Source organism: Pygocentrus nattereri, chromosome 13, assembly GCF_015220715.1.
Source record: "Pygocentrus nattereri isolate fPygNat1 chromosome 13, fPygNat1.pri, whole genome shotgun sequence".
Lineage (NCBI taxonomy): Eukaryota > Metazoa > Chordata > Actinopteri > Characiformes > Serrasalmidae > Pygocentrus > Pygocentrus nattereri.
The window spans coordinates 5,258,263-5,281,059 of record NC_051223.1 but is presented as its reverse complement, the minus strand read 5'-3'; the positions used below and the strand labels follow the sequence as shown (position 1 = coordinate 5,281,059).

The following is a 22,797-nucleotide window of genomic DNA, read 5'->3' as shown; positions in this document are numbered from 1 at the left end:
AGGCACTTGCACTAATTCTAGGCCTTGTTAAAAAGCTTTTGCATTCATTATTAAATGCTGGCAGTAGAGTGATTGTTCTTTAGAGGCACAAAGACGTATCGTGATGTAATGGTTGTTAAAAAAAAGTTGGCAATCCAACAAGCAAGGAATTTTTTTTTATTATTCTTTTGGAATGTTGGATTTTTTGCAAGGTTTGAATCATTTATAATGCATTAAAATAATAAATTAAAATCATTAAAGTACACCAATCAGGCATAACTAATAATTTATTGCCTTGTTTTCTATGCTTGTTGTCCATTTTATCAGCTCCACTTACTGTATAGCTGCACTTTGTAGTACTACAGTTACAGACTGGAGTCCATCTGTTTCTCTGATACTTTGTCAGCCACCCCTTGTAAAATGTACCCTATCAGAGCAGGTACTATTTGGGGGTGGATCATTTTCAGCACTGCAGTAACACTGATGTGGTGGTGGTGGTGGTGGTGGTGGTGGTGTGTTAGCGAGTGTTGTGGCAGTACAAGTGGATCAGACACAGCAGTGCTGCTAGAGTTTTTAAGCACTCTGTCCACTAACTGTCCACTCTATTAGACACTCCTAGCTTGGCAGTCCGCCTTGTAGATGTAAAGTCAGAGACAATAGCTCATCTGCTGCTACACAGTTTGTGTTGGTCATCCTCTAGTCCTTCATCAATGGTCACAGAACTATTCACAGTGTTTAAAAACTCCAGCAGCACTGCTGTGTCTGATCCACTCAGACCAGCACAACACACACTAACACCACACACATCAGTGTTACTGCAGTGCTGAGAAAGATCCACCACCCAAATATTACCTGCTCTGTGAGGGTCCATGGAGGTCCTGACCACTGAAGAACAGGGTAAAAGGGGGCTAACAAAGTATCAGAGAAACAGATGGACTACAGTCTGTAACTGTAGAACTACAAAGTGCAGCTATACGGTAAGTGGAGCTGATAAAATGGACAATGAGTGTAGAAACCAAGGAGGTGGTCATCATGTTAGGCCTGATTGACAGTACTAAATACTCTCTCCAATAACATTTGTGCATTCAGTGTATTGTTAAACACCTAATAAATCAAGCAGAATAATTCTGAAATTTGAGGTGTCATGATGTATTGAATCGTTTTCTAAAGAATCATAATTGAATTGAACTGTGGTGAGGTCGGAGACTATCCACCGCTATTGTTCCTGTATGTAACCAGCAGGGCAGCAGACCGGAAGAGGCAGTCAGAAATCTTGGAACAGCAGAAGACGGTCATTGCGGAAGTTGGAAGCTGGGCCAGAGGTCAAAGATCACAGTGTGGTATCGGAGGATTCGCCTACAGGATCAATGAAGGGAAGAGAGGCAAAAGAACCCCAGAGAGAAGCCTCAGTATCAGGCAGATTGGGTATCAGCAGCACAGCTGGCAAGATGGAGTTGGTGTCTTCTGGGCTGAGTGCCAGCGAATTGGTGAGATATTGTGTGTGTGTGTGTGTGTGTGTGTGTGTGTGTGTGTGTGTGTGTGTGTGTGTGTGTGTGTGTGTGTGTGTGTGTGTGTGTGTGTGTGTGTGTGTGTGTGCACATGCAGAAGAAGGCTTAAAGTTGTAGTTTGGCTAAAAATTGGTATGATGGTATGATCCAAACCTCATGCCTGCCATTACACACCTGCCTGAGTTTGAGTTGTCTGACACTGTATTACACAGTGTCACCTATTAAAATAGACATAGCTAAAATCAGTAGTAGCAGCGATCTTGAAGCCTGAATTTGATAAAAAAAAGTAACTTGGCAAGTGAAATGATCTAATCATTAAATCTAATCAATATATCTTTTATTTCTCGTTTCATTTTGAAATGGACGTAGACTGTTCTATGATATGATAATTCAACTATTTCTAAATGTTTTTTTATCTAGGTTTTTACTTTTTTTGTTCATCAAGGAACAGACAAGGTAAATGTACCTTCAGAGGTTCAACAGTGGTTTTATGGTCTAATTGTGAAGTTTTTCCAGGAGAAAAGTTTGTATTTGTACCTTTTCATTACATAATGTTTTAAAACAGAACAAATAAATAAAAGCCTGGAGACGAGACAGGGTGTGTGGAGTCAATACAACAGTTATGTTCCCTGACTAAAGGTCCCGAGATGTACCGTTCAGGGGACCACTCCAGTGACAAGAGGGGTATTGCCTCAGTGACAGTCTCGTACCTTTATTTCTGAGAGCATGATGATAATATTATTATTATCATCTTTTTTTTTTTCCAAAGAAGCTGAGTTTGAGAAAAATCACACACACCCAGGCATTCCTCCAACAGACGGGGGGAAAAAAGTCCCCGATCAGTCTGTATTTCCCTGACACACTGTCTGTCCTTGATGTTTTTTCGTCAGAATAAAAGTATATTTTGAAGAAATAAATATCCTTATCTGTGTATTTGCTTTGTATGTTTCTTTTCTTGTTGACCTTTCTCTTTCTCTCTAAAGGCCATGGTGAAGAAATTTGCGAGAAAAATGCATGGCAGTTTAAGTAGAGAGATGACCCCCAATACATCCCATGTCATCATCAAGACGGGTATGGTCCCCCCCTCTACACATATACAGTCAATAATGCAGCCAATTCATGTATTTCTCATCAATTTTTTTTTTTTATTTAGTGTCTTCTCTCCTTCCAAGAAGGGTCGCGTTCTCCTCCAGACTGGCACCTTTTAAAATACACATGCACACACCCCCACACACACAGTCTTCCAGTGGTAATTACTCCCACTGTTGAATTATTTTTATATCAAAGCCATCCCTTCCAAAGCAGCATATTAGCAAGCACCATTAAGAAACTCTCTTTAATGACTGTGTTGCCCAGGCAACCGGCTCAGGTCCTTGATCTTTCTGGGGGAGATGGGCCCAAAAGGTACAGGAGAGCAAAGCTTTGAGCCATTTAAAAAAGGACAACTGGGTAGTGTGTTCGGGGGGGACTCACTTTTTGGTAGGCTCCCAAGCTACCTGTGAAATTCACATATAAACTGTTTCATCATTTCCTTTAGAACCAGTGACCCTCTGAACTTCTCAACAGGTCTAGACATCATAGCTCTCACATTTCAGCTTCAGCCTGACTGGAATGGTGCACTCTAGGGATGGAATAATTACTGATTTTAGTGAAAAGTCGTTAATTCTGTGGGTGACTCAAATCATTTGCACAGTTTTTGTTACGCTGGTATTCAATTCTATGTATAGTATTCAAAAGCGTCTTTTAAGCCACAAAAATTGTAGCCTAGAAAACATTTCATCAGTAAAGGCATTTTAAAAGAAGAGTTATTGTTTATAATGTTAATATGTGGAAAAAGTCAAATAAATAAATAAATATATTTTTTAAAAAAAACATTTCCGTCCACATCACCTCATCTCAGAGTAGTGCATCAAGTGAACACCAGCACTGCCACCGCCGTTCTTTTTCCCCAGTAGTGTCGTGTGGTGGTGAAGTTCTCTATAGCCGAAGACATTGCAGGCTGCAGACTGAGAGACGCATTCTGCAAGGTGGAAGTAAATACAGTTTCAGCTGTTCTGTTGCTTTGCATTGTGTCCTCTGAGCTCGGTACCAGGTTCAGGAGAACAAGCTGCGCTAGACAAGCTGTGTTTCAGACATATTCAGACAGGCCTGTATCTCCAACAGCTCCTCAGTCCTTTAATCTGTGTAGTTCTGCTCTGATTAAACAGCTATGATTTCATTATTAAAACTGGTAAACTAGCCAAATAAAATAGTGCAGTAAAATAAATGAAAGCAAAAACTCAATGACCTGGAACTAAAACCGTGAGGCTAATAAATGAAATGATAATTCACTATTGATTTGTAGACAATATAGGTAGCTTATAAAAACTGTATTTGAACGCTATGTTCGCAGCATCCATGGCAACATCTAGCGTATAAGCTGCTGGATTTTAGCCTATTAATTTGTTTCCACCTACTATATCTATTTTGAACTGGAGTAGTTAACATACTTAAAATTGTGACCTTTATGTTTCATATACAACCCCAATTCCAGTGAAGTTGGGACGTTGAGTAAAACATAAATAAAAACAGAATACGATGATTTGCAAATCCTTTTCAACCCATATTCAGTTGAATGCACTACAAAGACAAGATATTTAATGTTCAAACAGATAAACTTTATTGTTTTTTGCAAATATTCATTCTTTCTGAATTTGATGCCTGCAACACGTTCCAAAGAAATTGGGACAGGGGCGTGTTTACCACTGTGTTACATCACCTTTCCTTTTAACAACACTCAGTAAGCGTTTGGGAACTGAGGACACTGATTGTTGAAGCTTTGTAGGTGGAATTCTTTCCCATTCTTGCTTGATGTACAACTTCAGTTGCTCAACAGTCCGGGGAGTCACATTTAATCATGACACTCACCTGTTTCCAATTAACCTGTTCACCTGTGGAATGTTCCAAACAGGTGTTTTTTTTTGTTGCCCCATCCCAACTTCTTTGGAACGTGTTGCAGGCATCAAATTAAAAAAAGAGTGAATATTTGCAAAAAACCAAACTTTATCCATTTGAACATTAAATATCTTGCCTTTATAGTGTATTCAATTGAATATAGGTTGAAAAGGATTTGCAAATTATCGTATTCTGTTTTTATTTATGTTTAACACAACGTCCCAACTTCAGTGGAATTGGGGTTGTATTTATGAAACCAATGTTATTGTTTTTAAGGAGATTTTAAGAGTATTGGAGTACTCTTTCGGAAATAATAAGTATTCAACGCCTTTAAAATACTGTTTAGGCCCTAAATAATTCAGAAAATTCTGTATAATTGTCATATTTAAAGAAAAAAGCAAGAATAGTTGTAATTTTATTCATTGATATCATGATAGTTATTTTTTTTTTCCTTTTTTTTTTACTGTCCCATCCCTAGTGCGCACTCTTGTTGTCAGATGCTCTGCGTAGGAACAGCATGCTGGCTAATTTGTTTTTAATGCAAGTCTAATGACTGCAGTGCATCTCTGTGGTGTTGCTCAATGAGCTTACAAGATAAAGTGATGTTTTTCAAACAGATTTTAGTTTTTCATATTGTTGGCATGCAGCCAATTCCTTCCTAGAGTCTTTAAGCACTTCCACCTGATTTTGATGACTGTCCTGATGAACCACCTGCATCAGTTTCGTCATTGTTCTCAGTGATCAAACATCATTGACTTATACGTTATATATGCAAAATGTGATCTTGACCTTGATGTGTGCAAAACAATATACTAAACATTGTTAACTGTTATGTCAACTGATGTTTCTCTAGATGCTTTTAAGACTGCTTTACATGCATACCTATTTAATAATTTTCTCGACATATTCTAGTCAGCTTTTTGTTCTAGCCGTAGCACAGAGCTTGTGTTAGTCCATGTTTTGAATGAACTTGGGCTCACTATAGATTCAAATAAACCATCCAGTCTGGTCTAATACGATCTCAATACAGCAGTCTATACATTTGATTTGACAAGATTCAGATTCATTGACTTGGGTAGGCTTCTTGTGCACTGCTTTAGAATGGTTTAAATCATATTTAACAAACAGTTTCTTGGGAAATCATCAGTCTAAAAAAGTATTTCCTGGCGTTCCACCAGGTTCCATTTTAGGACTGCTGCTTTTCTCACTGTACGTTCTATCTCTGCAAAATGTGATCAAGAATCATGAGTTAGAATTTGGTAGTTATGTTCATGAATTCTGACTCAAGTATTGAGTTCCATTTCCTCTTAAAGTCAAGGCTTATAAATTGTGTTAGTGGATATCAGAAAATTGTAATTGCATCATTTGCCAAATCTAAAGTAAGAAACCTTGGAGTAAATTTATATTCTAAACTTTGTTTCATCACTCACGTAAATCATGTTATTAATATTGCATTTTCTTCTTCTTATTAAGCTATTTTCCTGAAAATAACACTAGAATACATTCAAATAAGCATAAATGCAGTGAGAGCTAACAAGAATATTGTGTGTGAAAGAACTTTATCAATATATTGGTAAAAAGAACACAGTTAAAGGAGCAGAGGTTTGGTTCTTGACTTCTTGCTACACTCCAGCCATTGCATAGATTTGTTAAATTCATTCAGAGGTACTTCATTTCATTTAATAATGGATTGATTAAACTAGGTACTACGTGAAAATTACTAAACAACTAAACACTGGATTTTCTTGAGGAGAACAAGTGTTTGCTAAACACAAACACTTACTGCCCAGATACATTTCCTTATATATCAGTTTCTCACATACACTATATTGACAAAACTATATTGTCTGCCTTGACACACATATGAACTTGACATCCCTTTCTTAATCCATACAGTTTAATATGTTGTCGGCCCACCTTTTGAAACTATAACAGCTTCAACTCTTCTGGTAAGGCTTTCCACAAGAGTTAGGGGTGTGTTTATGGGAATTTTTGACCATTCTTCCAGAATTTGTGAGGTCAGACACTGATGTTTGACGAGAAGGCCTGGCTCACAGTCTCTGCCCTAATTCATTCCAAAGGTGTTCTATGGGGTTGAGGTCAGGACTCTGTGCACACCAAACTCCCTCATCCGTGTCTTTATAGACCTTGCTTTGTGCACTGTTGCGCAGCCATGTTGGAACAGGAAGGGGCCGTCCCCAAACTGTTCCTAAAAAGTTGTGAGCATGAAATTGTCCAAAATCTCTTGGTGCTGAAGGTTTAAGAGTTCCTTTCACTGGAACTAAGGGGCCGAGCCCAACTCCTGAAAAACAACCCCACACCATAATCCCCCCTCCACCAAACTTTACACTTGGCACAATGCAGTCAGACAAGTACCGTCTCCTGGCAACCGCCAAACCCAGACTCGTCCATCAGATTGCCAGATGGAGAAGCGTGATGGGTCACTCTAGAGAACACATCTATACTGCTCTAGAGTCCAGTGGCGGTGCTTTACACCACTGCATTCAACGTTTTACATTGCGCTTGTTGATGTAAGGCTTTGATGCAGCTGCTCAGCCATGGAAACCCATTCCATGAAGCTCCTACGCTGTTCTTGAGCTAATCTCAAGGCCACATGAAGTTTGGAGGTCTGTAGTGATTGAATCTGCAGAAAGTTGGTGACCTCTGCACACTATGCGCCTCAGCATCCGCTGACCCCGCTCTGTCATTTTACGTGGCTGACCACTTCGTGGCTGAGATGCTGTCGTTCCCAATCGTGTCCACTTTGTTATAATCCCACTGACAGTTGACTATGGAATATTTAGTAGTGAGTAGTACTGGTATGCTGTTGTTTGATTTCACTCACTGAAGCCGATTCATCGTTTGTGCTCACATTTCCTTGTCATACAAGTTTTATGAATTGATATAGAACAGTTTGTACATCATTAGAGGTGGTCAGTGAATGATGAGTAAGGGCCAATGTTAGTGTTTGTAGTGACTGTATAAAACAAATTCAGTGAAGATAATATACGAGTCACAATTTCCACTGTTCATAAAAGATGTAAAGTTATATTAAATTTCTTAACAAAAAAAAGTGATTAAATATTAATATTAAAATTAAAAGCTGATATACAAACGTGACAAAGGGAGACATAAATCTATTACAGCTAACTTGAGCTTATTTCAATCCACTATCATCATCAGTTTCTACTTCTCTCTCCTCCTGTCTGAGCAGATGCCAACCTGGTGTGTGAGCGCACATTGAAGTACTTCCAGGGGATCGCTGGCAGGAAATGGGTGGTCAGCAGCTTGTGTAAGTATTGATGGGGCCACACACTAGGATTTCTGCTACACTCATACATGCAAACTCATCGCCTTTCTGTGAAATTTGACATTTTGAATGAGAGAACATACCAGTCATGTAAATCCATTTTAATTTTATTTAAAAAGGGCCATGAAGTAAAGTTGGTTTCATTTTTCGATTGTTTCTTTGTGCTGTAGTTTTGTAATAGTGGAAAAAAAATTGTAGGCAAACAAGAACATTCTACAGTGAGAGCTGAGCAACCATCTACACATCGCAAGTGGCAATCATCGGGGTCCAAGCACTGGGCACCATTATGAAGCTACTAGCTACTAGTTTTAGGATGGCAACATCACAGCTGTAGGAGACACTCAAGCCATTTGAACATTTTTACTTCTTACTTCTTTGCACAAACAGAAAATGGATACTTTTAAGATCACTTTTGACCAACAGGCAATTTGATCAGACTCTGAACATGAGACTACACTAAACCCCCCCATCAAGGCTGTGATTTTTATTTCACAATAACACTCTCCCTCTCATGTTCTATTGCTTAAGTAGATTTCGTACACGTTTACCTTTCTGACCTTGCTTTAGTATGCCACAGAGTTTTAATAAATAAGTCAAGAATACCTAGAAAGCTATATAATTTTAGTTTGTATTACCCCTGTATTTTAATCTCAGAGTGCATCACAATTTTCATGTTAAAACCATTAAAATGTTCTACCAACAGCAATGCTGCCACACCCTGTTGCAGACGCTTGGTTTCTGAACTTTTGTCTCATGACAGTACTATTTCAGAAATATATATCAATGAAATCAGTTTTTCAGCAGCCAACACAGTACATTCATTGTTACTTTAAAGCTGTTTGTTTTATGTTTGAAAATATTACTCTCAGATATGTGCTTGAGTACAGTTAACTATTTGAGGTGCTAGTATTTGAATACTGTTCATTAATAAAAAGTCATTTTATTACGCTTCAGCACTGAAAGATAAAATATACAGACCAAATATTCAGTGAAATGGGACAGTTTTGCTAGTATTTTCATGCAAGTGTGCTATTCTAAAGCATGAGTGTCTGAACATGATCACACATTGCCAAGGAAGTGTTGGTAAAGATTTTAGCTGAGAAGGCACATGTAACACACATGTTTCGTTGTTTAGGATAACTAGCATAATGAAAAGATATTTCTAAGATTTAAGACAAACGTTGGCGCCTTGTCCACTGAAGATAAATTACCTTAAATTCCGCATCATTATCCAGCATAACACTGGTTAGTTCTTTCAGCTCATTAGCTGTAAGGTGGCAAGCCCCATAACTCTTCCAAGACGGAAGCAACCTGATTGAACTCTTCCAAGACAAAAGCAACCTTTTTTTTTTTTTTTTTTTTTTTTTTTTTTTCTTTTCTTTATTAATATAGTAAATCATGTTCCACCGTGTGCTGCCGTTTTTGATTTTTGGGTTTTTTGTTTTCTTGTTTGTTTTGTGTTTTTCTTTTTCTTCTTTTCTTGCAGATGTCCGTTCATGAACTCTTAGATACTCAAATATCAGAACTAGTTGGAATGCATATCCCTAATTACTGTACTGCATTTTCATGCCAAACTATCGGTGACATGATGTTTTGTTTTGGCTTTTTTTGTTTTGTTTTGTTTTTGTGCAGGGATCTCTGAGTGCTTCAAGCAAGGCAAAGTTCTAGATGAGGTAAATTCATATGTTACATTATCAAAATTTTCATGTTTTGTTTTCTACACAGAAATTATACTAGGACCATAAAACATGCTGATCAACAGAGCAGATCTGTTTTTGTTGCTTTAAGTTGCTTGAACAATAAGTGGCCTGAGGCACTGATAGATTTGACTTAATTTTGGATAAAGTTCATTCCTTTGCATGAAGTTCATTGAGCAAAACCTCAACTGATTTCATTATAAAGCACAACCGATTAGTGCATAGGGACGTGTAAAAGATAAAAGACAAATAAAATGTCTTCCTCATTCACAATGTCACACTCACTGTTTTTCCTAGGCTCAGTTTGAAGTGCGTGGAGATGTTATTAATGGGAGCAACCACAACGGCCCCCTGAAAAGCCGGACCACAGCATATGATAATGTAAGTACAAACATGAAATGCTTTAGTCCTGCGTAGTATCTAAAAATAAATAGTACATTATTTTCTAGTAAAAAAATATAATATAATACTGAGCAACCCAACCCAGCCCAACACTGAGTACCTCTTTAAATCTGTTGTTCTCCACTTATTGAAATGTATTGTATTGTACTTTATGTTTAATGTTCAATTATGTTTCTAGGTATAAACATATTTTGTTTCTAGCAATATCTGAGCTCAGGAGTAGCTGTAGGCTATTCAATTTGCTTTTGATAAGAGTGTCTGCTGAATGCTGTAAATGTAAATACAGCAATCAGTGTCTGGACATATAAACACAGTAGCAAAGGAAAAAAACTGTTGTTGACTGTCAAATAGAGCTGACAGGACAAAAGCAAAAGTGAAAAAAATTCCAGATATTCCTGAGTTCCAGCACACAAGCATGGAAAAACATTTTAACCTTTTAATCAAGAAACAGGCCTTTTTTGGAAATCATTACTAGAGCAAGTATGGCATATGTATGCATATAAACTAAAGCGTAAAAGAATAAAAATTGCTTGCTTCTTTAATTGTAGAAATAATGTTTTAGCATGTAGGATTTCATTTCTTTTTTATCAACATGAATTAAAGTTTAACTTTTATTGTAACTTTTATTTTAACATTTATTTTCCACACAGTGAATAATTAAATTGAAATGCTAAAATTCTAATTACCAGTTTAGCTTTTACTACGCATTTTTCTCGATCTCAGGAGTCCAGTTCACACAGGTAAATATTATGTTTTCACTAGGAAAAAAGAAACTAATTTTTACTAGTAAATGTGCCATTTTCATATGTAAATTGAATTCCTTTGTGTAATCCAGTTATGAAAATGGTTTTAAAAAAAGGTGATTAAAAGCTAAAACTTCCTCCATAGTTCCAGATTTTCTTGCCCCTCATTGTATGGAGTCTTAATCGCCTTTCTTTTTATTTCTTTCAAGGATTCTATAATTACCAGCACTTTCTTTGACTTCTAGATGAAAGCGAAAACAATATGTATTTTACTACCATTTCCATTCTAAGTGACCTTCAGAAATATTAGCCGCTTCCAAGCATGCCCGCTCTCCCTGCATGTGGTTATCGTTGTCTGAGTGCCGTCAATTATTCTTACCAACCTTCTGCCAGTTTAAGGGGGAAAAAAAATCTAAGACTCGAAGCGCATGTAGATTGTATTCGCAATTAATTGGTATTCATTGTTGTTCTGGTCGTGGTTGATAGCTGTGATGGAGTGACGTGGAGAGCCTGGTTTATCTTACCCTTGTTATTGAAGCCCCTGGATGGAGGAGCCATTGTCTAAATGAGAAATCAGTAATATGGTGATGAAGGAAAAGAGAGGGACTTTAGTTGCTGCCTTGTAGGTTCATTTGGCTGCATTTTATGCTAGTTCTTTCCTCAGAGGTCATCACCTTGACTGAATCAGACGAATCAAGTACAACCCCAATTCCAATGAAGTTGGGATGTGTAAAACATAAAAACAGAATACGATGATTTGCAAATCCTTTTAACCCATGTTCAATTGAATACAGTACAAAGATAAGATATTTAATGTTGAAATTTATCAACTTTATTGTTTTTTTGCAAATATTCACTCATTTTGAATTTGATGCCTGCAACACGTTCCAAAGAAGTTGGGACAGTTATCGGCGCAAAGTTCAAAAGCCAGCATCTCTGATGGTGTGGGGGTGTGTTGGTGCCCATGGTGTGGGTAACTTGCACATCTGTGTTACTGCACAGTGCTGCAATCCAAGCAATGTCTTTTTCAGGGACTTCCTGCTTATTTCAGCAAGACGATGCCAAGCCACATTCTGCACGTGTTACAACAGCGTGGCTTCATAGTAAAAGAGTGCGGGTACTAGACTGGCCTGCCTGCAGACCAGACCGGTCTCCCATTGAAAATGTGTGGCGCATTATGAAGCGCGAAATACGACAACGGAGACCCCGGGCTGTTGAGCAGCTGAAGTTGTACATCAAGCAGGAATGGGAAAGTATTCCACCTACAAAGCTTCAACAATTAGTGTCCTCAGTTCCCTAACACTTATTGAGTGTTGTTAAAAGGAAAGGTGATGTAACACAGTGGTAAACACGCCCCTGTCCCAACTTCTTTGGAACGTGTTGCAGGCATCAAATTCAAAATGAGTGAATATTTGCAAAAAACAATAAAGTTTATCCGTTTCAACATTAAATATCTTGTCTTTGTAGTGTGTTCAATTGAATATAGGTTGAAAAGGATTTGCAAATCATTGTATTCTGTTTTTATTTGTTTTTATTTACACATATTTGAAGTTTTACACTCCCTGTCCACTTTATTGGAAATGCTTTGTGCTTTATCTCACCAGCCTTTTAAGGAGCTCCCCTACCTTTTATGTCCACTATATAGGTGGACAGTTACAGACTAGCTCATTTGTGGGGGCTGGAGGTTAGGGAACCAGCCTTGCGACCGGAAGGTTGCCAGTTTGATCCCCTGAGCCGACGGTACATGACTGAGGTGCCCCTGAGCAAGACACCTAACCCCCAGCTGCCCCCGGGCACTGCGGACAGGGCTGCTCACTGCTCTGGGCAAGTGTGCTTACTGCCCCTTAGTGTGCGTCTTCGCTAGTGTGTATGTGGTGTTTCACTGCACGGATGGGTTAAATGCGGAGGTGAAATTTCCCTGTTGTGGGACTAATAAGGGTCTCTTAATTAAGTCACTTAAATATGCAACGTATTAGCCCCCTTTACTTTGTCCATCAGTAAACGCCATAGGACCACCAATGACAAGATATTATTTGGCAGGTGGATCATTCTCCGCACTGCAGTGGCACTGACATGTTAGTGAGTTTAGCGGTCCAGGAAGAAGTGTGTCAGACACACTTCCTTATATAATTGGGTTTTTTTCTACATCAGTGTCACTGTTAGGTTGTGGCCTAAAATATCCAGACAAGACAGGCTACTTTAAGAAAAAAGGCAAATTTTTGTGTCCCAATGTACAAACAATATAAATGTAAATCTCAGTAGCACAGTGGGGTTCAGATGTGTACAAATGGCCAGGGCTCACCGGGGGGCCCAAAGTTTAATTACATCCCTCAGTACCACTTTAGAATAAGATTACCCTTATAAAGCATTTATGCATGACTTAATATTAGTTTGATAATGGTTATTAGGTAGGTCATAATTTTAAATAGCCATTAATAAGCAGTTATAACACATTAATAAATGTGATGGAGAAGACCCAATAAGATCAGTAAACATCAAAATCTGAGGTTTAACAGTTTAAATGAATGTGGGTTAACCATTAAGCAAACAACTTGCTGTTGCCCTTTTTTTGTGTTGTAACTTCTGATTAATGACAAAGTTCTTTATGACCTAATTAATAATCGCTTATAAACTCATTTTTAACCATTTATGAACACTACATTGGGAATCTTGTGTTAAAGTGGTACCCACACTATAAGTTCAGAATAGCTTAGCCAGTTTGAATTGAAATCATTGTAGTTACTGAATAAGAAGCCTTAGTTATGTAATCAGCCTGAGAATTTAAGGGGTCAGTGCTACACTATGAACAATTGGGGATTTGGCGACCTCTCTGGTGGAAATGTGTAGGATAATCTATGTGCAGAATAACGTTTGTTTAGCATGGGTTGTGCTTCAGACCCCTTCCCCGAGTGGATGAATCTGATTATGATTGTGTTGAAAGAGAATTCAACGATAACTCATTCAAATCCTGGTGAAGAATGTCTTCTGAGGAGATGAGTGAATGATCCACTGTTGTCATCTTATCTACGTCAGTATACTGTTAATTTTGCGTTTGAGACCTAAATATGGAGCCAGACCTTCTTTTGCAAGTGACATTAATATGTAAAGACGTATGACTGTACGATGGTCCGAAATACTCCCAAGAAAATCTGACTACTCTTCCTTTATAATTACTATTTTAAACTTTACGGAGTGACTTACAGCAGCACAAATTATCTTTGGGGTGTTCTCCATCCTACCCACCCAAAGAGAGCGAGGCCAATTGTGCTCTCTAGGACTCCTGGCTACAGACGGCTGTAGTGTCACCAGGGATCGAGCTCGCTGTCTCCTGATGATTGGGCCAACACTTAGGTGGTTGCGCCACTCAGGAGCCCCTGTCTTTTTCCATCTTATTGCTTTTTATTTGTTTTGTTTTTTTGCTTTGTCCCTTAGTTTCTATTTGTGATGTTCTTGATATTCTCAAATGGCTCAAAAGGAAGTCATCTTTTTACATTGAAAGAGATCCAATGTCTGTTTCTTTTCTTGTTTTTTAGCTGCTGATGAAAGGATATGAGATCTGCTTCCAGGGCTCCTTCACTGGAATGACCACAGGTATGTGAGGGGAAAAAATGAATCCAAAACAGGTATAAATTTAACCCACCCAGCCTTTTACAGGATTTACTGCATTATGTATAATTTATTGTATTTTTAAAACATTGTTTAACTGTCAGTAGGTCTCTGCAGTAGTGCATCATATTGTAGTCAGCGGCATATCATATAGGAGATGCCGCTTTCCATGTGGCAAAAAAATGAACAGCTTTTTTTTTTTTTTTAAAGAAATCAGCCAATTGGTGGGGGGTGCAACAAAATGTCATTTGACCAGTGGCGCCCAAACTTTTGTGTATGACTGTACATGGGACAAAGCGAATCAGTTTCAGAGCATTTTGGGTTACCTCAGGTCGCAACAGAAGCAATTTCTATCACTTGGTCACTTTTCCCCCATAGAGAAAACTGCTTATACCTGGAGAGGGTTTAACCAAGCAGTTAGCCATATATCTTAAGCCTAATGTTGAAGATTGTCTAATAGAAATGTCCCTCAGCACAACAGCACAGCTTCAGAGACAAAGTATAGACTCAATCGTCTTTGAATCAACTGTCTTTTGCCTGTGGACTGATGAAGAACGGTGTTTAGTTCATATTTTTTTTTTGTTTGTTTGTTTGTTTGTTTGGACAAAACGTATGTCTACAGTCCATGTGCTGTACCAGTAAAAATTTCTGTTTTTCATTCTGACCGTGTTTTCATTCCAAAATGAAAATGCTGAAGGCAATCCATTTCACCAGTGGTGAATATTTAAGCTTTATGGCGCTGCCTGTTCAGGATACAAATGATATGCACATCTCCCTTCTATTATGTACCTTTCATTTTGATTTACATCCACAATTGAGTCAAACTTTGCAGTGGAAAGATGTGCGTTTGAACTGCTGAAGGTGTGGATTCAAGTTTCTTTCTCTTTTTTCTGATTTACCCAGTAAAGGAAAGGACGAAAGGCAAATAATGCCATTATGTTGCTTTTTTTCTTCTTTGCATTCTAACCAGATCTGTATGTGCCCTCATTTTAAAGAACTAAAATATGTAAAAATTTTAATAAAAAATAAATTAAATTAAAATAGTAAAATATAAAAAAACGTGTATATGTACACCGATCAGGCATAACATTATAGACTAGAGGATGACCAACACAAACTTCAGCAGCAGATGAGCTGTCGTCTCTGACTTTACATCTACAAGGTGGACTGACGAGGTAGGAGTGTGTAATAGTGGACAGTAAGTGGACACAGTGTTTAAAATCTCCAGCAGCACTGCTTACACTAACACACCACCACCAAAATAGTACCTGCTTTGTGAGGGTCCATGGGGGTCCTGACCACTGAAGAACAGGGTAAAAGTGAGAAGTAGAGAAACAGATGGACTACAGTCTGTAATTGTAGAACTACAAAGTGCAGCTATATAGTAAGTGGAGCTGATCAAATGGACAGTAAGTGTAGAACCATGGAGGTGGTCATGACATTATACAAACCGTAGCCCTGCTATTTGACCATCAAACCAGCTAGTGTACCAGTTCAGGTGTGTTCGATAGCAATATACCACTATCTCCCCTTGAGTTACTCAGCAAATCTGTGGTCAGATCATGTCCTGTGATTGCCTGGCTCTGGAAAAGACAGACCTCGGGTTGTTTAAAACAGTTTACTGTGAATCCACCCTCCCTCCAACTCTGAAATATTATACTACTACTTTTTCATTTCATCCGGCATGCTTGGAAGAACATACACATTGGCAATGGATTTTTTTTTAATGTGTTGGCAAAGACAGCATCCTCTAATGTCTCTGGACTGAACAGCACAGGCAGATGTTTCAAAACTGTACCACATCCATTCACAGGCTGGTCTGGTTGTTATTTCCATTTGTCTGTGAGATCATGCTCAAATATACACATGTACGCAAAGGGCTAACCAATAAAGTGTGTGTTGAGCTTTCAAACCATAAACAGCCTTGTACGTATTGATGTAATGCAAAGAAAAACATTCACCATAACAAGCAATGATGTAAAGTTCTGGTTCTTTCCAGTCGTCTCTGAGATCATGCACAAATGCACATAGACGGTCTCCTCCGAAAGTGTTGGAGAGGCAAGGCCGATTCTGTTGTTTTCTCTATACGCTGCAGACATTTGGGTTTGAGATCATAAGATGAATATGAGATGATGGATCAGGATTCCAGCGTTTATTTCCTGATGGTTACATCTAGATGTGTTTACCTGGGAACCACCAAGTGTGTAGGTGAGCAAGAGTATAGGAGTCTCAAAATAACGTAAATAACACTGAAAGGAATGGAAAACTGTGTTTATGTTGGCATAGTTGAGTAACACCAAGTTCGAGACATGGAGGTGACATTCGTGAACCTGAAACCGCTGTCGTCTCATCTTTCAAAGCTTCTGCAAAAGAGGGTGGTAAAACAGGCCAATTCCAAAATTGGAAACTGTGATGTAACAGTCTTGGCTCAATAATATTTACGCCCTCAAAATAGAAAATGAAAATGGCAGACAGAAATGTAGCAATCCAGGCTTTGAAGGGAACATCAGCGCTTCTCATACCTTCGCAAGTAACCAAACCCAACAGACACGGCTGATGTTCATCTTCGAGCGAGGCTGAAGTTGGCTTCCTGTTTGCCAGATTCTTAATCAAATGCAAATGTTCCATTCCACCTTAAATGCTACAGCTTGTACAGATGCCAGAATGTAACTGCGGCACCATTTAAGGTGGAACAGAGAATTCACAAAACAAACTGGCGAATAGGCCAACTTCAGCTCCCACATCTCTAACAGGATCCCAAACAGCTGTTAGTTTGCTCTGCACATTTCACTCTGTACACTTTCTCAAACCTTGGAAGATATCAAGCAGGCTTTGCTCAGCAGTTGACACTGAAAAGAAGAGCAGTGTCATAACGTCACAACCTCAACCGGTCGGTAGCCATGCTGTGTGAACTTATCCACTTTTTGACAGTTGAATCCAGATCACCTTAAAATGATAGTTTCAATATAAACTATTTTATGTTGTTAAGATTGGAAGCAAGTAGCTTGTATAGGTAGTGTTAGCTGCTAGCAAGCTGCAAGTAACTAGCATAGTGAACTAAATAGTATGATGACCTGGCTTATTTACAGAGGAGTCATTTTATTTTCCTGCCTGTTTCTGTTTTGATATGTTGCTTCTCAGTGAGCCATTGTGGTGCTTTGCTGTAAACCAGCAAATGGGAGCAGAGCTCAAATTACTCATGAGCTTATCAGTAAGGGAAAACAACTTGTAGGGCCAAAGCATATGGTTGTAAATGGGCATGTAAAACCGCATCTGGGCGTTTTTGCCTCACATTCCTTCTATGTGGACATCAGAGAACAATTTGAAATACTGAATGGAAGTGAAAAGTACAAGCTACTGACCTTTGCATTCTTCTATTCTGATACTTTTTCTATTGTAAAAGCATGGTCAGTTGGCTTAAGGTCTGCTGATTGACTTGGCCAGTCTAAAACCTTCCACGTTTTTTCCCCTTTTGTTGTGTTGGCAGTGTGGTTTGGGTCATCGTCTTATTTGTAGACAGAATGTTTCTCAATTCGTTCTGCTGCCAGCATCATGTGTTACATCATCAATAAAGATTAATGAGCCAGTGCTAGAAGGAGCCATGCAAGCCCAAGCCAAGCACTACCTCCACCATGCTTGATCATTGAGCACCTGCTCTCAAAGTCTTCTTTGAACTGTGGATTGTGATGCCTTCACCTCTGCCCTGTGGAGGTTTTTGGTGATGGCACTGACAGTTGTTTGGGTTTTTTTGTCTTCACAGCTCTCATAATATTCATCATGAACTTTTCAATGTTGCTTTGAGCTTTAGCAGTAAACTCAAGCTACTCAATGACACTAGCTTCAATTTGCTGATGTTTCTCAGGGCCTCTTATTATTGTGCTTTGTTTTTGCCTGGAAGTTGGTATATAAGGCATAAACGATTAGTCAAATGTATTTGATGAATTCTTTAAATTCCTGACAAACCTATAGCCTTGCTGTCTTGTGGAATTCAGTATTAGCTAGCTAGCAGTTTTCAGACATCCAAAGCCAGAGAACTTTCCTTTAGAAACCCCAGAAAAAGCAGCGAATAGTGATGTGATTCATGTTTTCCTCTTTGTATCATGTAGTATTTGTTCCAGTGCAACTGCATCAATTGTCAAGCGAAAATGTTGCTGAATTGCTTGCATTGAAACTCGAAATTCAGTTTCAACACCGCTGCTCAGGCACTGCTGGTCATAAATAGTCTGAACCACAGTGATCTAATGGGTGGATATAATATCATTTTATCACAGTTTGACAAGCTATGTCTCCGTATGTTGGTGCTCTGTACAGTAGTTAGCTAATAATCGCATAGGTGGGAGTGAAGTTAGCTGCCTGGCAAAAATGACTGCTACTAACTGTGTCGGTTAAAAACTTTTGTGCTTAAACTTGTTGTCCTTACATCTTTACTGCCAGTTTTTTTCCCTGCCAACTCTGATTACTTATCTTATTATGAGAATGTTTTGTTTTAAAGACCTTTGTTACAATAAATATAATATTTCTTAAAGAAGCTTGACCTGCTGAATCAAATTGCCAGACTGAATCACTGGTTAATGAGTCAGTGATTCAAAATCGCTTGAATCAAGTCGAAAAACCAGTGAATTATGAATCTTAGAACCGACAGCAAGTTGGTTTGATCCGCAGTTCACTGGTTAATGAGTCCATGACTCGCGATCTCCTGATGACGGTGCCAACGCTTAGATGGTTGTGCCACTCGGGAGCAATTGATTCACTCTTAATTTTCAGTATCACTTCTGAACTAAAGAGAAAACCAGTGAATCGTGAATTAAGTCAGTTCGCGGTCACCTCAAGGATTCCCACCCCAAACATCTAGTCTGTACTAATAGTTTGACCATGTGAATGCATACAGAATAAATGAATAATGCTCTCTAAAAGTGGGTATGTTGAAAACAGTTGATACATTTTTTTCATTATGGGATTCTGTGAAGGCTGAAGCTCGCAACAGAAGCCCCAAAAGAGCCCGTTTGTGGGCGGAACATGGATGTGTCAGTTTTGTTGTAGCGGCCTACAGTACTTCTCAAAATCCTTATCATACTTAACAGCGATGTGTATAAATTATGGCCAGGTGTGAATGGTGGAATCTTTTTTGTCAGCCCCTGCTGGCCTTTCCTCTGCTGGCTTCAGACACTCAGTGGAAGCTAATCTGCTGGTTGAGGGGCGAGGGATTGCCCACACCTGCATAATGAAAGCTCTGAGTGCAGGAGATTATCTCTGTCCATTTGCATACATCTAGAAAAAAGGGTTATGGCTTAGGGGGAGAAACGAAAGGTGATAATTTATGGAAAGCCATTCTCTCTCTTGCTTTTGTGCTCTCTCTGTCGCTCCCTCGCTCTCTCCCTTTTTCTCTGGCCACAAAAACCCATTATGAAACAATCACTTTTGGTAGCACAAACACATACATGCAAGTGAAAGACCCCCTTACAGCATTTAAGAATTTAACCAGTCAAGTTGTGCTAAATATTTTACAGGAACAAAATAGATGCATGCCAGAAATATGAACTGTATTTTTAACCCTCTACTGCTCGCATTGTGATAGCAATTTAAAAACTTCACTTTCTTGCATAACATTGTCCTTGATTATTAAACTATTAAATAATTATGATTAAATTAAATTATAAAAATTATATAATTATTAATTTGAAAACCATTTTTAAAATGTGCATGGGTTATTTTGGAGTATGTTGCCATGAGGCAACATTGTAAGACAATCGGAAGAAATGACCGAGTCATGTAGGGGTCGAGCTAGAACAGGAAAGGGCCTTCCACAGACTGTTTCTACCAAAATGGAAGCATATAATTGTGTAAAATGTCTTTGTATGCTGTAGCATTAACTCTAGCTTCACCCTTCACTGGAACTAAAGAGCTCAAACCTTAAAAAAAATCCCTCCTCCACCAAAATTTACTGTTGGTGCTGTGCATTGTGGTAGGTATGCTGGTTTTCTCCAAACCCAGATTTGTCTATCAGACTGCCATACAGTGAGGGGTGATTCTTCACCCCACAGAACATGTTTCCACTGCTCCAGAGTCCAGTGCGTTACACCCCTCCTGCCAACACTTAGCATTGCGCATGGTGATCTTAGGCTCGTGTGCAGCTGCTCTGTCATGGAAACCCTTTTCATGAAACTCCTGACACACAGTTCTTGTGATGATGTTGTTTGGATCTTTGTAGTGATGCGTGATATTTGACACACTTCAGCAATCGAGGGACCCACTTTGAGAGTTTGCTTGGTCTACCACTTTATAGCTGAGAGGTAGTTGCTCCTAGATGCTTCTATTTCACATTCATGGCACTTACAGGTGTCTAGGGAAGATCTAGAAGGGCAATTTGACTTTTGGCAAAGCTCTTTGTGGCTATAAGCTTCTTGTTCCTATGTTGTTATCATCTCATGTGAATATTGTAGTATATTGAACCGTGTTTATTGGTGACATAAAAGGTCACTGCACTTCATGAACTGTTTTTATATGTGCAGAAGTGCTAAGAATGGAATGGAAAATTGTTAAAAAAAATTCTGTGGTAACATTTGATACAAACACCATGTAATAAGCTGACTATATAAAAATATACAAGAGTTAACTGTTTTAAAAGCATGTTTGAGTGCAGAGGAGCTTTCAAAGCTAGTTAAACTTTGGACAACCACAAGTAATGACAGACATAGACAAAGTAGCAAGAACCTTTGACTGTCTCCTTTCTGATGTGAGTAAACCTGAATGACCCGAAACATTCAAGCACTGAAATCAGAACATGATCAGCCCTTGTCCTCAAAAAGTCATCTGCGTAAAACCTGCCATGGTTCGGCTTCCCCAAAGTGTCGTAACGCAACGATCATCATAAAACCGAAGTATGAATGACAGGTTTAGATTAAAGGAAAGCCGTGACGGCACAGCTCCACCACGAAATGGTGCGGCTCACCACATTTAAGTTCGTATCAAATGCTTCAAGCAGTTGAAAGTCCAAAACAAAATACCAGTGCATTTCCAGCCAAGCTAGGTGGCCAAGTTTGTTGTTGACTGTTTAGGGAGAAAAATCAGTGAAATCATGTGACTGTTCCAAATAGGCTGTCTTTATATACACTTAGATCCATAAATATTAGGACATTGGCAAATGCGTTGTTTTTTGTCTACTGCATAGGATATTGGAGATGAAATTTAGTAATTAATATGATCTCAAAGTGCAGTATATACAGATTACAACCATATACTCATACAATTCTACAGACTAGCAATCATACATTGTAATTTTTAGTACTTGGTTGCAATCAATGACTGCCTGATGTCTGGAACCCGTAGACATCACCAGAAAGCTGGGTTTCCACTCTGGTGATGCCCTGCTAGGCCTTTCCTTCAGCTCCCTAGTTCTTGGTGCATTTTACCTTTAGGTCTGTCTTCAGTAAGTGAAATGCATGCTTGATTGGACTGAGGTAAGGTGACTGACCTGGCCATTCAGAACATTTCACTTCTTTGCTTTAAAAAAGTCTTTAGTTGCCTTTGAAGTATGCAGGGTCGTTGTCCATCTCCACTGTGAAGTGCCGTTCAATGAGTTTTGAAGCATTTGGCTGAATCTAAGCAGATAATCTCTCGGATGGATTTGTTTTGATTGATAATGGCTTGCTTTACTGGCAGTCACAGGTCTTTGTTTTGAGATTTAACAGCAGTTCCAACAGATTGCAAGTCATATCACACTTGAAATCAGTTCTAGACCTTTAATCAGCTTAGTTGTAAGCGTAATAATGATGAACAGCTTAGCATCTAATTATACAATTATTTTGAGCCCTTAAAATGAAGGGGCTATGTAAGACTACACTGTTTGCACCATTCTGGAGGGAAATGCACTCAATTTTGTTATTTATTTAAACTGCAGTATATTTCAATAGACAATTAAAATACCTGTAACTTTGTTGGTATAAAAATATTTGTGGGCCTGACTGTGGTTCCTTTATCATGCCCTTAGGATTTTTTCCTTTTGAGTCTTGGTTCCTTATATGTTTCGTCCTCATCCTCCTGGATCTTGGCCCCAATCCCATTTCTTTTTTTTTTTTTATTCGAGTGTCAACTTGCCCCTTGGAACTAAGTTATAAGAGGTAGTGGTTGACATCTTCCCCTATAAAATGAGACAAACCTCAAATAAAAGAGCATCACTTCATTAACAGCTACTAGTGCTGCTCTGTAGGCAAGCCAGCCCATCTGCAGTGACAGCAGAGAAGGGAGAAGTTCAGCTCCTCACTGCTGGGGTTACATTTAGGGCATCATGTGTCTTCAAAGAGGGGGGGGTGTTGATAATTATTTATTATTGCCCACCACTAATTCTTTGGTGATATGAAGCTGAAGTCAGCTATTCGCCAGCTTTTCGTTCGAATTTTCTCATTCCACCTTAAACGGAGCAGCGGTTACATTCTGGCATTTCAGGCGTCAGAACTGCTGGACTATTTAAGGTGGAGCAGGAAAAATTTCACTAAATAGCTACCGAGACATTAGCGTATTGTTCGCATTTTTTTTTTATGCTTATTGCGAAGAAAATGACCATAATACGTTGAAGCAATAAGATAATATGATGGTTGTTGTAATTTATTAAAGAAGAACAT

At 38.8% G+C, this 22,797-nt stretch overlaps 1 protein-coding gene across 4 annotated transcripts in view; it reads left to right on the top strand.

The window, feature by feature from the left end:
* The window catches only part of LOC108431423 (BRCA1 DNA repair associated), a 66,220-nt gene that overhangs the window by 30,609 nt on the left and 12,814 nt on the right, over positions 1–22,797 (top strand). For 3 of the 4 annotated variants that reach the window (XM_017704548.2, XM_037544014.1, XM_017704550.2), the window contains exons 13-18: positions 1,219–1,466; positions 2,471–2,558; positions 7,636–7,713; positions 9,364–9,404; positions 9,726–9,809; positions 14,107–14,164. In XM_017704548.2, coding sequence (XP_017560037.2) covers positions 1,219–1,466; positions 2,471–2,558; positions 7,636–7,713; positions 9,364–9,404; positions 9,726–9,809; positions 14,107–14,164 — 597 coding nt within the window. The remainder of the gene's footprint in view (positions 1–1,218; positions 1,467–2,470; positions 2,559–7,635; positions 7,714–9,363; positions 9,405–9,725; positions 9,810–14,106; positions 14,165–22,797) is intronic. The other variant, XM_017704551.2, reaches the window with a different exon arrangement.